Below are 14,949 nucleotides of genomic sequence, written 5' to 3' on the forward strand. Positions count from 1 at the left end.
TTCAATGATATCTAGTGTTTCGGCAATTGCTAATGCTTCCGCCGTGAATATGGACGCTATCTTAGATATCCTTAATTTCATTCTACAACCATCTTTTATATCTATCGATGCGAATCGTATGAATGGTTTGTCCTCCATTGTTGAGCCGTCTGTGGTGAAACATTTGCTGGTTCTCATTCTTTCTTGGAAAATCTTGTTGAATTCCTTGTTGTGATCTTCTGCTTCCTTTATTTGTCTTCCCTCATCGAAAAATACCCTGGCCTCATAAAAGAGACTTCCGTAAGTGTAGTCGAAGGCCGGGGGACAGTTCCCTGATTGGATTAAATGACCAAGAGGGTTACCTCTTTGTAATATTCGCTGACGAGCGGCTGTTCATTTTCTCCTCTCCCTGGACTGTCAAGTAGAGCTGATAGTCCTTCCAGCAGCTGGATCATTGGATGGGTGCTTGACGTTTAGCACCTGGACACACAGTTCCTTCCCAACTGTTTGACTCTACTAAAATTAGGATTTCTTTGGCTTTTGCTAGCATTACATTGGTCGGGATGCCACTCCTCTAGGCCAGTGCTCCATGTATTGCCCTATATTGTATCTTCTCAAGCTTCTGTGCTTGTTTCTTCTTAAGTTTATGAAATAAAAATGCTCCATATTCCGTCCTCAACCTTATAAGTGCCTTGTATAGTCTCATTAAAATTACAGGGTCCACTCCCCACCAAGTGTGCTTCACACAGTTCATGATTTTCATCCGGCTTTCGTATTTCCTAACTATTGCAATTATTTCGTCCTCCCAGTCTAGATTAGATTTTAAGTGCAGACCTACATATTTAATTCATTTGACCGAAGAAACATTTTCGCCTTGTACCGTGATCTCCCACTCTCCATCCGCTGTCCCTTTTTTATCGAAGATACACAGTTGACATTTTTTTTTTTTTTTTTTTTTTTTCTTTTTTTTGTGTGAACTGTGCAAACACAGCATTGCCTAGAAGTATTCTTCCCCTTGGAATGTTCACTCTTCACAATTTTCACGAGGGTATTTTTCCGCATATCACTCAAGAGTTGCCCTGGGGGGTCCACATGAGGCCTTCGTGGGGTGGGAGTTNAGTGAATATAAGGTTGGACTCAGAACACTACCCTGCGGTAAACCTTTGTACACGTATGTCCAGTCTTTGAGATCTAGCCATCCATAGTTTGCCTCTAATTCCATCGCAGAGACCAGGTTAAATACAGGCTAACAGGTTTCCCGAGAAGCCTACTGCGTTAAGTTTATCCATCAAAGTGCCGCAGTGGATGTTGTCGAATGCACTTTTAATGCCAAGGAGTAGGGCCAATACTGTGTTCGTTCTTCAAACGCTTTTATTATTTCAGTTGTTAGTATTGCTAGGTTGTCTGTGCAACCCCTGTTTCGCCGAAATCCGTATTGTGTTACTGAGAACTTCTCATTCTTTTCTAGCCACCAGGAGATGTGCATGTTTATCATCTGTTCTAATACCTTGCACACGCATGATGCCATGGATATAGGTCTTACATTCGTTTTGTTTCTTTTAGGGATAAAAAATAATCTATATATTTTCCAGTCGTCTGGGAATACTCTTGCTCTTAAAATATCGTAAATTTCTAGCAGAATCTCTAAAGCTTCATTTGGCAAATTGCGTATTATGGCGTAGTCTATTCCATCCCGTCTTGGGCTCGATCGGACTCTGAGCTTTTTAATTGAGAAGTGGAGTTCTTGAATTGTGTAATCTGAGTCCAGGAATTTATCCTGATTTTCATGATCGAATGTCGGTGTTAGATTGGGTTCATCCACACCTGAGCATAGATTTTCAAAAGTCGTTTTGGCGAAATTAACTAGTTCTTTATATTCTTCTCGTTCTGTCTTGTTGAATCCATACTTTAATCTTTTCATTCTATCCCAAATGTACAATTGATTCGTGAATTGACTTATTCCCTCGCAGAAAGTTTTCCAGTGCTCTTGTTTGATTTTTCTCAGTCTACTTTTTGCGATAATCGCGGCCCTTTTGTATTCCAAAAATGTCTCTTCAGTTTTACAGTATTTCCATTTAAGCAATGTAGCTTTTCTAATTCTAATTACCTTGTCGCATTCTCTGTTCCACCATATACACTCTGGTTGTTTTTCTATATTTCCTATTTTTCCTCGTCCTCCATTTCCAAGGTTTTTGCTTTTTCTTTTAGGGGTGGTCTCTGTCAATTTTCGTTTAATTATCTGGATTAAATTATACTTTCCTTTACATCCTCACTCTGTTCCGTCCGTCATGCGTTTTGACTTCCGTGATTTTTTCTTTAACTTTTTCCATGAAGACAGTCCAGTCAGTGTGTTTACTGTTCAATCTAGAAGCCTTTTTTCTGCCTTTCCTTGGCTCTATTTTGCCGTTATACTTGATGAAAATTGGATAATGGTCGCTATTTCTAGGGTCTGTTCCAACGTTCCAGGTGTATAACAGTGCTGATCTTGAGTCCACAAAAGTTAGGTCGAGGGCTGCCATGGATCCTGTGACATCGGATATATGTGTCGGGGAGCCGTCATTTATGAACGAGATGTTTGTTTCCAATTCACTGATGCAATGGTACAAGTTGTTGCCGGTTGTACGATTCTTCGAATTACCCCTCGAATGATGATGTCCGTTAAAGTCTCCGCCAATCAAGAAATTTCCTTTGAATTGTGTGAAGAAATTTTCCCATACTCTCAGCTCGATTTTTCATGTGTGGCTGCTTGTAACATGACACGATTAATATTTTATCTGGGCCCGTATATAGTTCAATTGCACACGCTTCAATTTTGCCGTCACCATCATATAAACCATTCTTACGCGAATATTTCAGTTTGTTATTTATAAAAATGGCAACTCCATCACCTGCCCTTTCGTTCCTTTCTTTTCTCACCACGTCAAATCCTTTCAGGTATACATTTTCTGCTTCACCAAGCCAGGTGTCTGATAGCATTATGACATCTATGTTTTGGCTCCTCTGTTGGAATTCTGGGAACTTAGGCTCTTAGAGTTCCGTTGAACTAACTGCTTCGCCAAGCCAGATCTCTGATCGCATTATGTCATCTATGTTTTTGGCTCCTGTGTTGGAATTCTGGCAACTTGCTTGTTACGGAGCAAAATTTTGAGAATGAAAAGTGAAACCATTGCCTAAATGTTTCGAGAGTTGCGACAAACGTTTTACAGCAATCACATTAGTATGTCAACACCTAGACAGACAATCTAGGTTAAGAATGCCTGAGTTAGCAGAATACGCAATAGCACTTCTGTAAGTCGCGTTGTAGGTACACTGGAATATATTATTAAATAAGCAGCAAAGAGGTACCACGGCCCCGCCTACAGCCAGGGAAGAGCCAATGAAAACCTTCTACTCCGAAATTAGTACAAAGGGAGTAGCCAACATCCCTCTTTCGCCAACCGCAGAGTCAGCAAGGTAAATGGTATAAATTGATGAATGAATGAGACTCAAAATCTGATCAAACACGCAATAACCAGTTGTCAGCCGGATGCTCTATTCGAGATGGGTCTTACGAGTGGTGGAATCTAGCATGCGTCTCTTATATCAAGTAAATCACATTTACTCATATAAGCCATGCTGTTAAACTTTATTGCTGTTGGTAAAAAAGGTTGTTTGTTAAATGTGAAAGCAATGTCCAGTGTGCCCGGCGAGCCCTTAGGATAGAATAAGAGAAACCATGTAACAAGTAATAGGCAAGGTTGCTAGTGTAGTAAAGATAGTAGACAGTGTGTTACGATAACTAGTAGTGTGCAGAGCACGCACATTTGTGTTTATAGTTATGACTACTGATTTTTGTGATAATATATGTAGGCTTTCAATATGTATAACTTTAGGGGCAGATTAAGTTAAGGGTGAAACTTTATGCTAGGATAGTGGAGAAATGCGAAATGAGTCGAAACAGTAGAGAGAAAGAGAGAGACAGACCTATAGTCTTACACCCCAGAAAGGGAGATTATGATGAAACGATAGCCTGACGACGTATAGAGATGATGTAGTCCCGGCTGAATGTCGGCCTTGTTAATATTGTAAATAGAATATAAATTAAAGTGTAAAGAGATCAGAGACCTAGGGTAGGACAGAGATGGTATAGAGTAATAGTAATGATACAGTTGACAGTCTCGAGCCATCTGTTCTAAGCGAGAGATCGGAATGTAAATCAGAACTATTAACGCAACAATATCATGTGTAAACCGACAGACGTCGGCATTCTTTTATTGTAAATAGTCCCAAGCGAAGGCAGAACTGACCCAGGAGGCCAGCAACAGCCGAGTGCAGCGAACATCCTAACTCAAAGGGTGGCGACGGACTGAAGTAGTAATATTTCCTCACCCCCTTTAGGTATAACAAAGTGATAGCAGAGGTGGGGATCGGCCAACGCAAGGTGGCTGACGTAGAGAAAGAGTAACTGTGTTTTACTCACCCCTTACATTGAAGCATTACTTATGGCAACGGCGGTAGGCCGAGTCAACGAAGGGTTGACTGACGTAGCGAAGGGACTAGCCAAAGGGAAATGGCGGACAAAGGGATTTAGTGTGTTTTAACCCACCCCCGTCATTAAGACATAATTGGCGACAGCGGTGAGATATCCGATCCACCCCTGTCGTAGAGGATAATATAGGGTGTGACAGTCGATAGGTAGAGGCGGGTCAGACCTGACACGCCCGCTCTACGCCAATAATAAGAGGTGGCAGTGATGAAAGGGCCAGCCAAAAGAGAACGCTCCACCACCGCGCTACCGGCCCTTAGTACTTTCATCACCCCTCCGTAAGATGTAATAAGATGGTGGCAGCATTAGGCAACTAAGGAAGTCCAGAACCAGGAGAATCCTAGCCGAGGGTAATCTAGGATTATAGTGTTAAACCCTTACAGCATAAGAAGTGGTGGCAAGGAGGGGTACCTCCAGGCCCCCTGCCACCATGGCATAATATTGCTTCTTAGGCTCTTACGCCGTGGTGACAGGGGGCGTGTAGGTATCCCTCCACTGCCACCACATTTTATGCTGTAAGGGGTTAACACAATAATACTAGAGTACCCTCAGCTAGGATTCTCCTGGTTCTGGACCTTCTTCGTTGCATACAGCTGCCACCATCTGTTATATCTCAAGAGGGTTGATGAAAGTACTAAGGGGCGGTAGCGCGGTAGTCGAGCGTTCTCTGTTGGCTGGCCCCTTCATCACTGTCACCACTTATTATTGGCGTAGAGCGGGCGTGTCAGGTCTGACCCGCCTCTACCCATCAACTGTCACACGATATATTACACCTCTACGACATGGGTGGATTTGATATCGCACCGCTGTCACCAATTATTATGTCTTAGTGACGGGGGTGGGTTACAACACACCAAATCACTTGGTCTGCCATTTCTCTTTGGCTAGTCCCTTCGCTACGTCAGTCAACCCTTCGTTGACTCGGCCCACCGCCGTTGCCATAAGTAATACTTCGATGCCGGGGGTGAGTAAAACACAGTTACTCTTTCTCTACGTCAGCCACCCTGCGTTGGCCGATCCCCACCTCTGCCATCACTTTGTTATGCCTGAAGGGAATAATGAAATCTCTAAATTACTCTTCCCTTGTTCCCTCTCGGGACGCTATCTCTCTGTCTCCTATTAGTCTCTCACCCTTGACTCGGATTCTCATAACCCTTACTGCTAGTTGCATCCGGCTGTCGTTGGCCGCCTGGGTCAGTTCTGCCTTTCGTTTGGGGTAGGATCGGTCGTGGACGGGTTCGTTCGGGGAAGTAAATCACAATCCCGGTACATCCTACTCTAATTACACTGTTATTTACAATCCTATTTACAGTATGAACAATGTCGACTTTCAGTCGGGACTTCATAGCGTCTTGACTTTACCATGCTATGACTTCATCATGATCTCCCCTTCTGGGGTGTAGGACTTGAGTCTGTCTGTCTCTTTCTTTCTACTGTTTCGACCCATTTCACAATTCTCCCCTATTCTATTATAAGACTTCCCCTTTGTCACCGCTCACCTCCTTCGGCCCTTTACGTTGTGCGCCACGCTGTTGCCGTCCTCCTTGATCCTACGTTGTACTCCACTTATCACCGTCCTCCCTCTTCTCGTGGATGTCGAGAAGTTAGGTGGGGAGGGAGGAGAATTGTGATTGTTGGAGCTGGTACGCGAGAGCAGGTAAAGACGGGAGAGTCTGGGTTCTGTTCGGAAATTTGTAGAGCTGAGTTCCTATCCCGGGTCTTAATACGGGTCTGGCTCGGACAGGGCAGGAAGAACACTTCACTACAATCACACACCTTTTCGGCCGTTGCACTTAGTAGTCCTTTAATCCCTTCCAGCTTTCTGAATACAACTGAATTTATTAATACACTTAATTTGAACCTTACTTATACTACTTTACGGAAGGGCCGTAGTTGTAAATTTTGTGTCCGACTTTGCCAAAAGTTTTATCAAGACTCTCGAGGTGGAATGCCCTCTCTCTGAATCCTGAGGTCCACGAACCCCAGACTCCAAGAGAAATCCACTCCTCCACTTCTACCATTGGTTAAGTTTTCAAACTAGGAGGTTCCCTAAATTTTGAATTCCCAATCATGTTGCTCTGCTATGTGATTCTGGCAGATGCTGACCTGACGCTAAGGTTGACAGCCCCTTGATGCATTACGATCAGGGTATGAGGCTCCGGCCGTCCCACTTTTAAGTTATAGCTGTCCCAAGCTGTCAGCTCTCAAATTCCCAAAGACTTTCCGACTTTGCTGAAACTGCCAGCAATCCAGGAAATTACCAGATGTTACTTCCTGTCCACACAGCAAAACTTGAACTATGTCCCTTCCTCGTGTAAGAGCTGGCTATCTGCCGGATCTCTTTGTTTGTAATTTTGTAATCTTAACTTAATACATATTTAATTAATGCACAACAGTCCTCCAATCAAAATGAACGGTTACACCTTAAATTATTTTTCTCCTAAACCCATACATCTACAGCCTACGTATGTGTTTATCACAGATCAACGGTCACAACTATGAATAAAAAATGGGTGTGCTCTGCGCACTACTAGTTATCATAACACACTATCTAACGTCTACCATCTTTACTACACTAGCACCTCAGTCATCACTCGTTACATTATTTTTCGTATTCTACCCTAAGGGCTCGCCGGGCACTTGGAGTTTGCTTTCAACATTTTACAAACAACACTTACCAACAACCATAAAGTTTAACAGCGTGGCTAGTATGAGCAAACATGACTTACTTGATATAGAAACGCAGTGACACCACCACTTGTAGTACCCATGTCGGACAGAGCCTGCGGGTGAATATTACGTTTTTAGATCAGATCCTCCAGTGAGTTTTTTTCTCATTTTTATACACTAATTTTGCTGGCACTGCAGTTGGCGAAAGAGGAGGTTAACTACTCCCCTTGTTCTACATTTCGGGGTGGATGGTTTCCATTGGCTCACCCCTTTGGGGGTGGGCGGGTCCATGGTACCTCATTGCTGCGTATTTGATAAATTCTTTATACTCCAGTGGCCCAGTTAGGCGAGCTTCCTACTTATGCGATTACGCATAAATGCTGATCACCAACATTCTTAACCTAGATCCCTAGTCCAGGTGTTGACATCCTTGCTCTAATTGCTATAAAACGCTTTCGCAAGTCTCGTAACATTTAGGCAATGTCTTTTGATTTTCAGTCTCGAAATTGCGGCATAACAGGCTCCTACAGTTCCATTGAACTAGCTTAATTAGTTGATTCACGTTTAATTTTATTGTGATGTTCGTGAAGCCCGCTGGCTTTCCATAAGTGTCTGACCATTGCTTTAGCATCCCCGGAGTTTATCACTAAATTGATTATTGTCACCAATACGTTCTTGAGACTTCGTCCTCCATCTCAGTGAACTCCAACTCGTCTAAAGATTTCTCTAACAATGCCTGGTCTTTATAGGTATTCCTTTGCTCAGTCTTGTTTGAACTCGGTTCAAATACAGTGGAACCTCGCTTAACGAGCACCTCTCATGGCGAGTAATTCGCATAACGAGTAAAACAAATTGTAAGAAAATGACTCGCATAAAGAGTGACGAGAGGGGAAGTCCCGGATTGCACGCTTGCTACATCAGTCTGTTTAGCACTCGTTCAGCTAGCATCTTAGTGTCGCTTGTGATCAAACATTTTTACAAACTTGTGTTCAGACATAACATTTGTGATTTTTTTGTGCAAAGTTTAACCCTTGCAAAATGTCCCCGCAGAAAAAGCCACAAAAAGACAGCCATAAGAGAATAAAAATAACTGTAGAAATGAAACGTAAAATCATTGAAAGGTGAGAACAAGGTGTGAGCGTGGCTGATCTAGCACGCGCATACTTGTACAATCGGTCTACATCAACGATTTGCATGATTTGGAGTTGCGTTGTGTTTCACAGCAAGAAGTTGTGGAGGAGAGTTTGTCAGAGGAGAAGGAGGAGGTAACAGCAAAGCAACAATCTTCTGGCGCAATAAGAGAAATGCTGAAAGCATGGGAAACTGTTACATCGTACATTGAGAAGCATCACCCTAATAAGGCAATGGCTATGCGCGCTACAATTTTATTTAATGATAATGCTGTGTCGCATTTTCACCAAATTTTGAAGCGTCGGCAAAAACAAATGTCTCTAGACAGCTTTCTAGTAAAAAAGAATTAGATGTCTATCATAAATAATAAACTAATTATTTTTATTTTTTTTTCTGCAAATCGAATTCGCATTCCAGGTTGGTTCATTCCACATAGAAGAAAAGATGAAGATGATTCACGCTCCTTAACAATGTATATATAATTTTCTTTGAATAAACTTTATACATAAAATTTTTTTAGTATTTTTTTTTCGGCATGGAACGCATTATCGTATTTTACATTAATTTATATGGGAAGAATTGTTTCACATTACGAGTAAGATTCTGGAACGAATTATGCTCGTTAAGCGAGGTTCCACTGTATTTGAGTCCTGCTGTTATCCATGTTCATCTTCCATTGCCTTCTCTCCGGATTCCATCCAGTCGTTTTGGCTCGGGACTCTATTGTTTTCGCTTTTCTCAATAGTATCCCACTCCTTTCGTCTTGTTGGCGTTTTGAGAAAGGGGAAGTTCCTCATATTTGGTTCAGCGTACCCTCTGGGGCTTCCAGCACCTAAAGGGAACGCATGGCTTGACGATTTTTCTACAGTTTTTCGTGCTTCAAAAAATCCGACATTTCTGTGGGCCATGATTTGATTGCTTTCTTTCTGTTTTTTAATTACGGGGCATCGCTCGCTGTTTGCTCCAGGGTCCCCATTACAATTTATGCATTTTTTATACAAAACCCTTCATGTTTTGCTTCTCCCCATGAGAAGCATTGTTTTCCCTTCGTACAGAATTTACTTATGTGGCCGAATTTTCCACATTTATAACATTGTCATACTGTTGCAACAAACGTAGTAACTTCAATTTTCATACTGCAGAAGTATACATGAGGGCGCATTTCCTTGGTTCTAAACGTCAAACTCTGCCCTCGACTCTTTCCATACCCATATTTCTTCTTTGGTTTCTTCATTTGTCTCTTTGACTCTCATCTTAAATCTGACTGCTTCAATTACATGGAAATGTATGGGATATTTGTTCTGATTGTCCAAGTTGAGCTGTCGTATCAAATTTTCTAATTTCATATCCCAATGTACATATTTAATGACTCCCTTTTTAACAACCATATATCTCGGTATGTATGCAGTTAGCCCTTTGTTTTGGATTATGGGGCTGTCCAAAGCTTTGTTTGCTTCTATTCTTTCTGAGAAGGTCACTTCCCAGATAAATCGAGCATACTGTCTAATGGATTGCAACCTGATCTTAGATTTAGACATAACATTGAAGATGTCAAATTGTCCCCACTTCTTTACCTTTTCTCTTTCCACTGATGGACTATCAGCGAGCATTACCCGAGTTCAATCTCCTCTTAATTTCCTCCTGAATCAGGTTTCGATCTGTTATTGTTGTTCCCAAATATCTGAACTGTGCCACATTTTCAGAACATCTGTTTCCTATCTTTATGTCATGATTTTGCCCTGCATTTTGGTGACGAGACAGCAGCGTATACTTAGTCTTCTCAGTGTTTACTTTTAGACCAACCTCTATACTTGCGTCAATTAAAGTTTGTGCTTTTTTCTTTATGGTATCTACATTATCAGCCAGTAGATTCATATCATCGGCACGGACCAACAGCTGATGTGTCCCGTTTAGTTCTAGTCCCACCTGGTTTCCCTGGACCTTCCTAATGGCATATTCTAAAGCAAAGTTGAAAGGGAGTGGTGATAAAGCGTCTCCTTGTTTTAGACCATTCTGGATAGGAAATTTATCAGACAAATGTTTATCTATATGAATTTTACTGTATGTTTCATTTAAACACATTTAATCAGCCTAACTATTTTCATGGGTTCCCCAAACTCTATAAGAATACTGTACAATACTTCCCTCCTAACTAAATCATAGGCTTTCTTGACGTCTATGATTAGCTGATGTACTGTCTCATTATACTCCCATTTTTTCTCCAGTATCTGATGAAATGCTACATTTGGAGCATGCCTTTGTATGGGGCTGAAACTTGGGCACTTGGGGCAGTAGATCAGAAACACCTGGAAAGCTTCGAAATGTGGAGTTGGAGAAGGATGGAGAAGATCAGTTGGACTGATTATGTGAGAAATGATGAAGTGTTATTTAGAGTCGGTGAGCAGAGGAATATCCTACACGAAATAAGAAAACGGAAGGCTAGTTGGATTGGTCATATCTTACGCAGTAACTGCCTTCTAAAAGAAGTTATTGAAGGAAAGATAGAGGGGCGGATAGAAGTGACCAGAAGACGTAAGAAGATGCTGGATGACCTTGGGGACAGAAGAGGATATTTTCATTTGAAGGAGAAAGCTCTAGATTGCATTAAGTGGAGGAACTGTTTTGGAAGAGACTGTGGACCTGTCATCTTGACAGATTACTGATGAATGAATGAGTCTGATGAATGCAAAAAATCTGATCTGTAGTTGATCTCTTACGTCGAAACCCACACTGATAATCCCAAATAATTTCGTCTATATATGGACTTAACCTTGAGAGAAGAATATTGGATAAAATTTTGTGTCAAATTGATAGCAGTGATATGTCCCATAATTACTGCAGTCAGACTTATCACCCTTCTTGTGAACTGGTACAATATTAGACTCCTTCCACTGATCAGGCAATTTTTCCTTATGCCAAATAGAAGTAATTAGATTGTGGATCTTAGAACGTAATATTTCGCCTCCTGCTTGAATAAGTTCTACAGGAATTTGATCACTACCTGGCGATATATACCGTTTCAATTTTGCAATAGCACTTTCAACCTCAAAAGGGCTAGGATCAGGTACTAACGGCTCAGCTGTATGGATTTCTGTCTGCCTAACATCACTGACCCTATGTATATTCAGTAACAGAGAAGTAGTTCCTCCACCTATTCAAAATGTTGTGGGAATCTTTAAGCAGATCACCATTCTCATCCTTCACTAAGTTACTGCTAGGTTGATAACCCCTCTTAAAGTCATTTTTTCCTCTCTACAGGTCTCTAATGTTCTTGTTCATACTGTTCATTGCAAGCTCATCAATTTTGTCTTTCAGATATTCCCTCTTTTTGTTCCTGAAATGCCTGCTGGTTTCATGTCTTATATTGTTCAGATTATCCCCATTTAACTTGCTTGGATCCTGTAACCATTGCAATTTGGCCTGCTTCTTTTGATCTAATAATTTTGAGCATCTTTCGTCGAACCATGGCTTATGCTTCTTCAGTTCATAATAACCTAGACTCTCTTTGCAGACATTTTTATATTTTCTCTGATTGTTTCCCAAGCTTTATTAACATCCACCACAATTTCCAAGTTTTCCAAAGCCGGAAACCTATTTGTTATTTCAACACAATACTGCTCTTTACCCTCTACCTCATTTAATTTCTTGAGATTGAACCTCACCATATGAACTCTGTGTGTTTGTTTGCTCACTGCCAGTCTTTCCCTAAACTTTACCACCACCAGGTAGTGGTCAGTATCACAATCTGCTGCCCTGAATGATCGGACATCAAGTATACTTGAGTGCCGTCTCATATCTATCAAAATATGGTCTATTTGATTGTGTATCTTCCCATCAGGAGATGTCCAAGTAAATTTATGGATGTTACGATGTGGGAACAGTGTACTTTTGGCAGTAAGATTTTTTGATGTGGCAAAGTTTAGTACTCTAACTCCATTGTCGTTACTATTTTCATGCAAACTCTCGTTCCCAATCGTTGGTTTGAAAATGTCTTCCCTCCCTACTTTGGCACTGAAATCTCCTAACAAAATTTTCATAGGGTAATTCATGAATTTATCAAATACATGTTCTAGTTCTTCATAGAATCTGTCCTTTATGTCATCAATTTTATCTTCCGTTGGGACGTGAACATTCATAACAATGATATCACACCAACGACGTTTCAGTATAATATAAGATATCCAATCACTAACGAACTCTACCCTCTTAACTGCTGATACGATTCTCTTATGTACGAAAAAACTCTACCTAATTCATGATTTTCATTCCCCTTTCCATAGGAAAATGTATATTCTCCTGCTGGTGCGATGCCACCCCCGTCTCATCTGGCCTCCTGTGCCCCCCCCCCTGGCACTACAGCCCCAGTGTGACTAGGCCTACCTCATGAACTTCTCCGTTCACTTCGGTTTTTCTAGATCTTAGACATACGGTAGGACTCCTTGGGCGGGTGATCAGCTCGTCGCAAAGCCTCTACCTGTACACAAATACAGAAAAACGCACACAAACATCCATGTCCCGAGTGGGATTCGAACCCACGATCCCGGCTTCCGAGCGAGCGAAGACAGTGCACGCCTTCGACCGCTCGGCTACCGTGACCGGCTCTGACCTCCAGTACTCCCGCTAAATCTAACTTATACTTGAGTATGCCAAGGACCCTGAGAGCTATACCAGCGGTAGCGTAGCTACTGGCAGGGCCTCCCATGCTGGACAGGTCAAAGGGTAGGCATCAGACGAAGAGACACACCAAAAACCAAAAACTGATGCCGGAAGCAGCGTCATCAGTAGTGACTTGAAGCACAGAGCAAATGATGCTCGAGATGGTTCAAGTTCGTATAGCAACAGGCGTGACCAGAGTGGTTTGAACGGCTGTTGTACTGCGATGTGGAAAGCAAATGGAAAAACTACCACATTATCACTTTTACTGGATAGTCTCTTTCCAGAAATAGAGATACCATGTATGCGAGATGTTTTCTCTGGAGACAAAACAAACCGGAGGGCTGTATAGAAGTGACCAGAAGACGAGGAAGAAGACGTAAGAAGATGCTGGATGACCTTGGGGACAGAAGAGGATATTTTTATTTGAAGGAGAAAGCTTGAGATCGCATTAAGTGGAGGAACTGTTTTGGAAGAGACTGGACCTGTCGTTTGACAGATTACTGATGAATGAATGAATTTTAAGATTTCTTCTGCCACTGACCTGAGCGAACCTGCCCTATACAAACTTCGAGCGTTCCAAGTACCAATCCTCATATCCATTTTCTTTAGCTTAGGTCGTTTATTTAAGGAATCCGTCCAGGTCCAAGGCTTTGTGTTCATTTTCGTAACAAAGTAATTTTTACGGTGAGGAGTTGTTAGCCCCACGCCCAACCGCCAAGCTGGAGGGCCACTCCTTGTCGACTGTCCGCGGCTGCTTATTCAATATAGTCGCAGCTTCACTCCAAAACTGGAGGGCTTCTCCTCCATCCGCAACCTGAGGACGCGCCATGCCGTGGTGACAAGGGACACACCTAACATGGCCTACAGCCTGTTATCTTCACTTAATATCGTATGCCAAGTTTCACATTCATACAACTACAGGCAAAATTATAGTTTTGTGTATTTTAATTTTTACGTCTTTAGACAGCCGACGAGAAGACAAAAGGTTCTGAAAGGAATGATAGTAACTATTACCCGAATTTACTCTGCTCTTAATTTCCTCATGAATCAAATTTTGATTTGTTACTGTCGTTTCGAAATATTTAGTACTCACTCAGTTGAAAATAGCTTTAGACGTTATATAAGAACTTATCGAGGAAAGTATATTGAATATACATTTTGAAATATGATGGCTCATAATCCAGAAATTTCGTAATTATGAAAGTTAGAGTAGAGGCACATTATTAACACGCACGCTTTAATTATTATTCTCCTCTCGTAAATACTAGTCTAGCCGGTCACGGTAGCCGAGCGGTCTAAGGCATATACTGTCTTCGCTCGCTTGGAAACCGGGATAGTGGGTTCGAATCCCACTCAGGTCATGGATGTTTAGTTTGTGTATGTGTGTGCGTTTTTCTGTGTTTGTGTACAGGTAGAGGCCTTGCGACGAGCTGATCACCCGCCCAAGGAGTCCTACCGAATGTGTAAGATCTATAAAAACCTAAGTGAACGGAGAAATTCATGGAGGTAGGCCAAGGCCCACTGGGGCTGTAGTGCCAAGGGGGAAAAAATACTAGTCTGTGTACTCATAGTAGCCAATTGTAAATACGTGGGCCTATAGCCGAAAGTGGTAGAGAAAGCCTCTGGCTGCCCAGTCTTAAGCAATGGCCGAGGTTAGAACGAAGGCTGTGTTTACATGTTCTGTTGGGGTGAACGAATATCGTACGCTGTAAGGGAAGTGTCCCATTTGTTTTTGTTAGTGATTAGTTCACATATTGCTGTCTGGAGTGATCAACTTTCCTTCAGTCAGCTTCATAGTCAGTCACAAGGTACGCGATTGGTGTCTGCGATTTTGGAGGTTTCGAGCCACAAACAGCAAACATGCTGAGGTGGTACCTGGGCTGGAGCAAGCTGGGTACTGCCATGTACTTCTCTGATGATGTGAGTCCATTGTTTTTATGTTCTTTCGAGTGTGTTTCATTTAAAGAACTGCGTTTTCATGCAGTTAG

General features: G+C 42.0%; 1 protein-coding gene across 6 annotated transcripts in view; it reads left to right on the top strand.

Moving 5' to 3' along the window:
- Window positions 1–14,949, top strand: part of LOC111871956 (kinase D-interacting substrate of 220 kDa B) — a 194,108-nt gene that overhangs the window by 15,065 nt on the left and 164,094 nt on the right. Inside the window, exon 1 of one of the 6 annotated variants that reach the window (XM_023865395.2) lies at window positions 14,643–14,769. The exons of 4 other annotated variants lie outside the window; for them this stretch is intronic. Coding sequence is in view for 1 of the 2 variants with exons in the window: in XM_023865390.2 (XP_023721158.1) it covers window positions 14,822–14,881 (60 nt within the window). In the remaining variant the exon portion in view is untranslated. One more of the 6 variants, XM_023865390.2, reaches the window with a different exon arrangement.

This window comes from Cryptotermes secundus, unplaced genomic scaffold, assembly GCF_002891405.2.
Source record: "Cryptotermes secundus unplaced genomic scaffold, Csec_1.0 scaffold30, whole genome shotgun sequence".
Classification (NCBI taxonomy): domain Eukaryota; kingdom Metazoa; phylum Arthropoda; class Insecta; order Blattodea; family Kalotermitidae; genus Cryptotermes; species Cryptotermes secundus.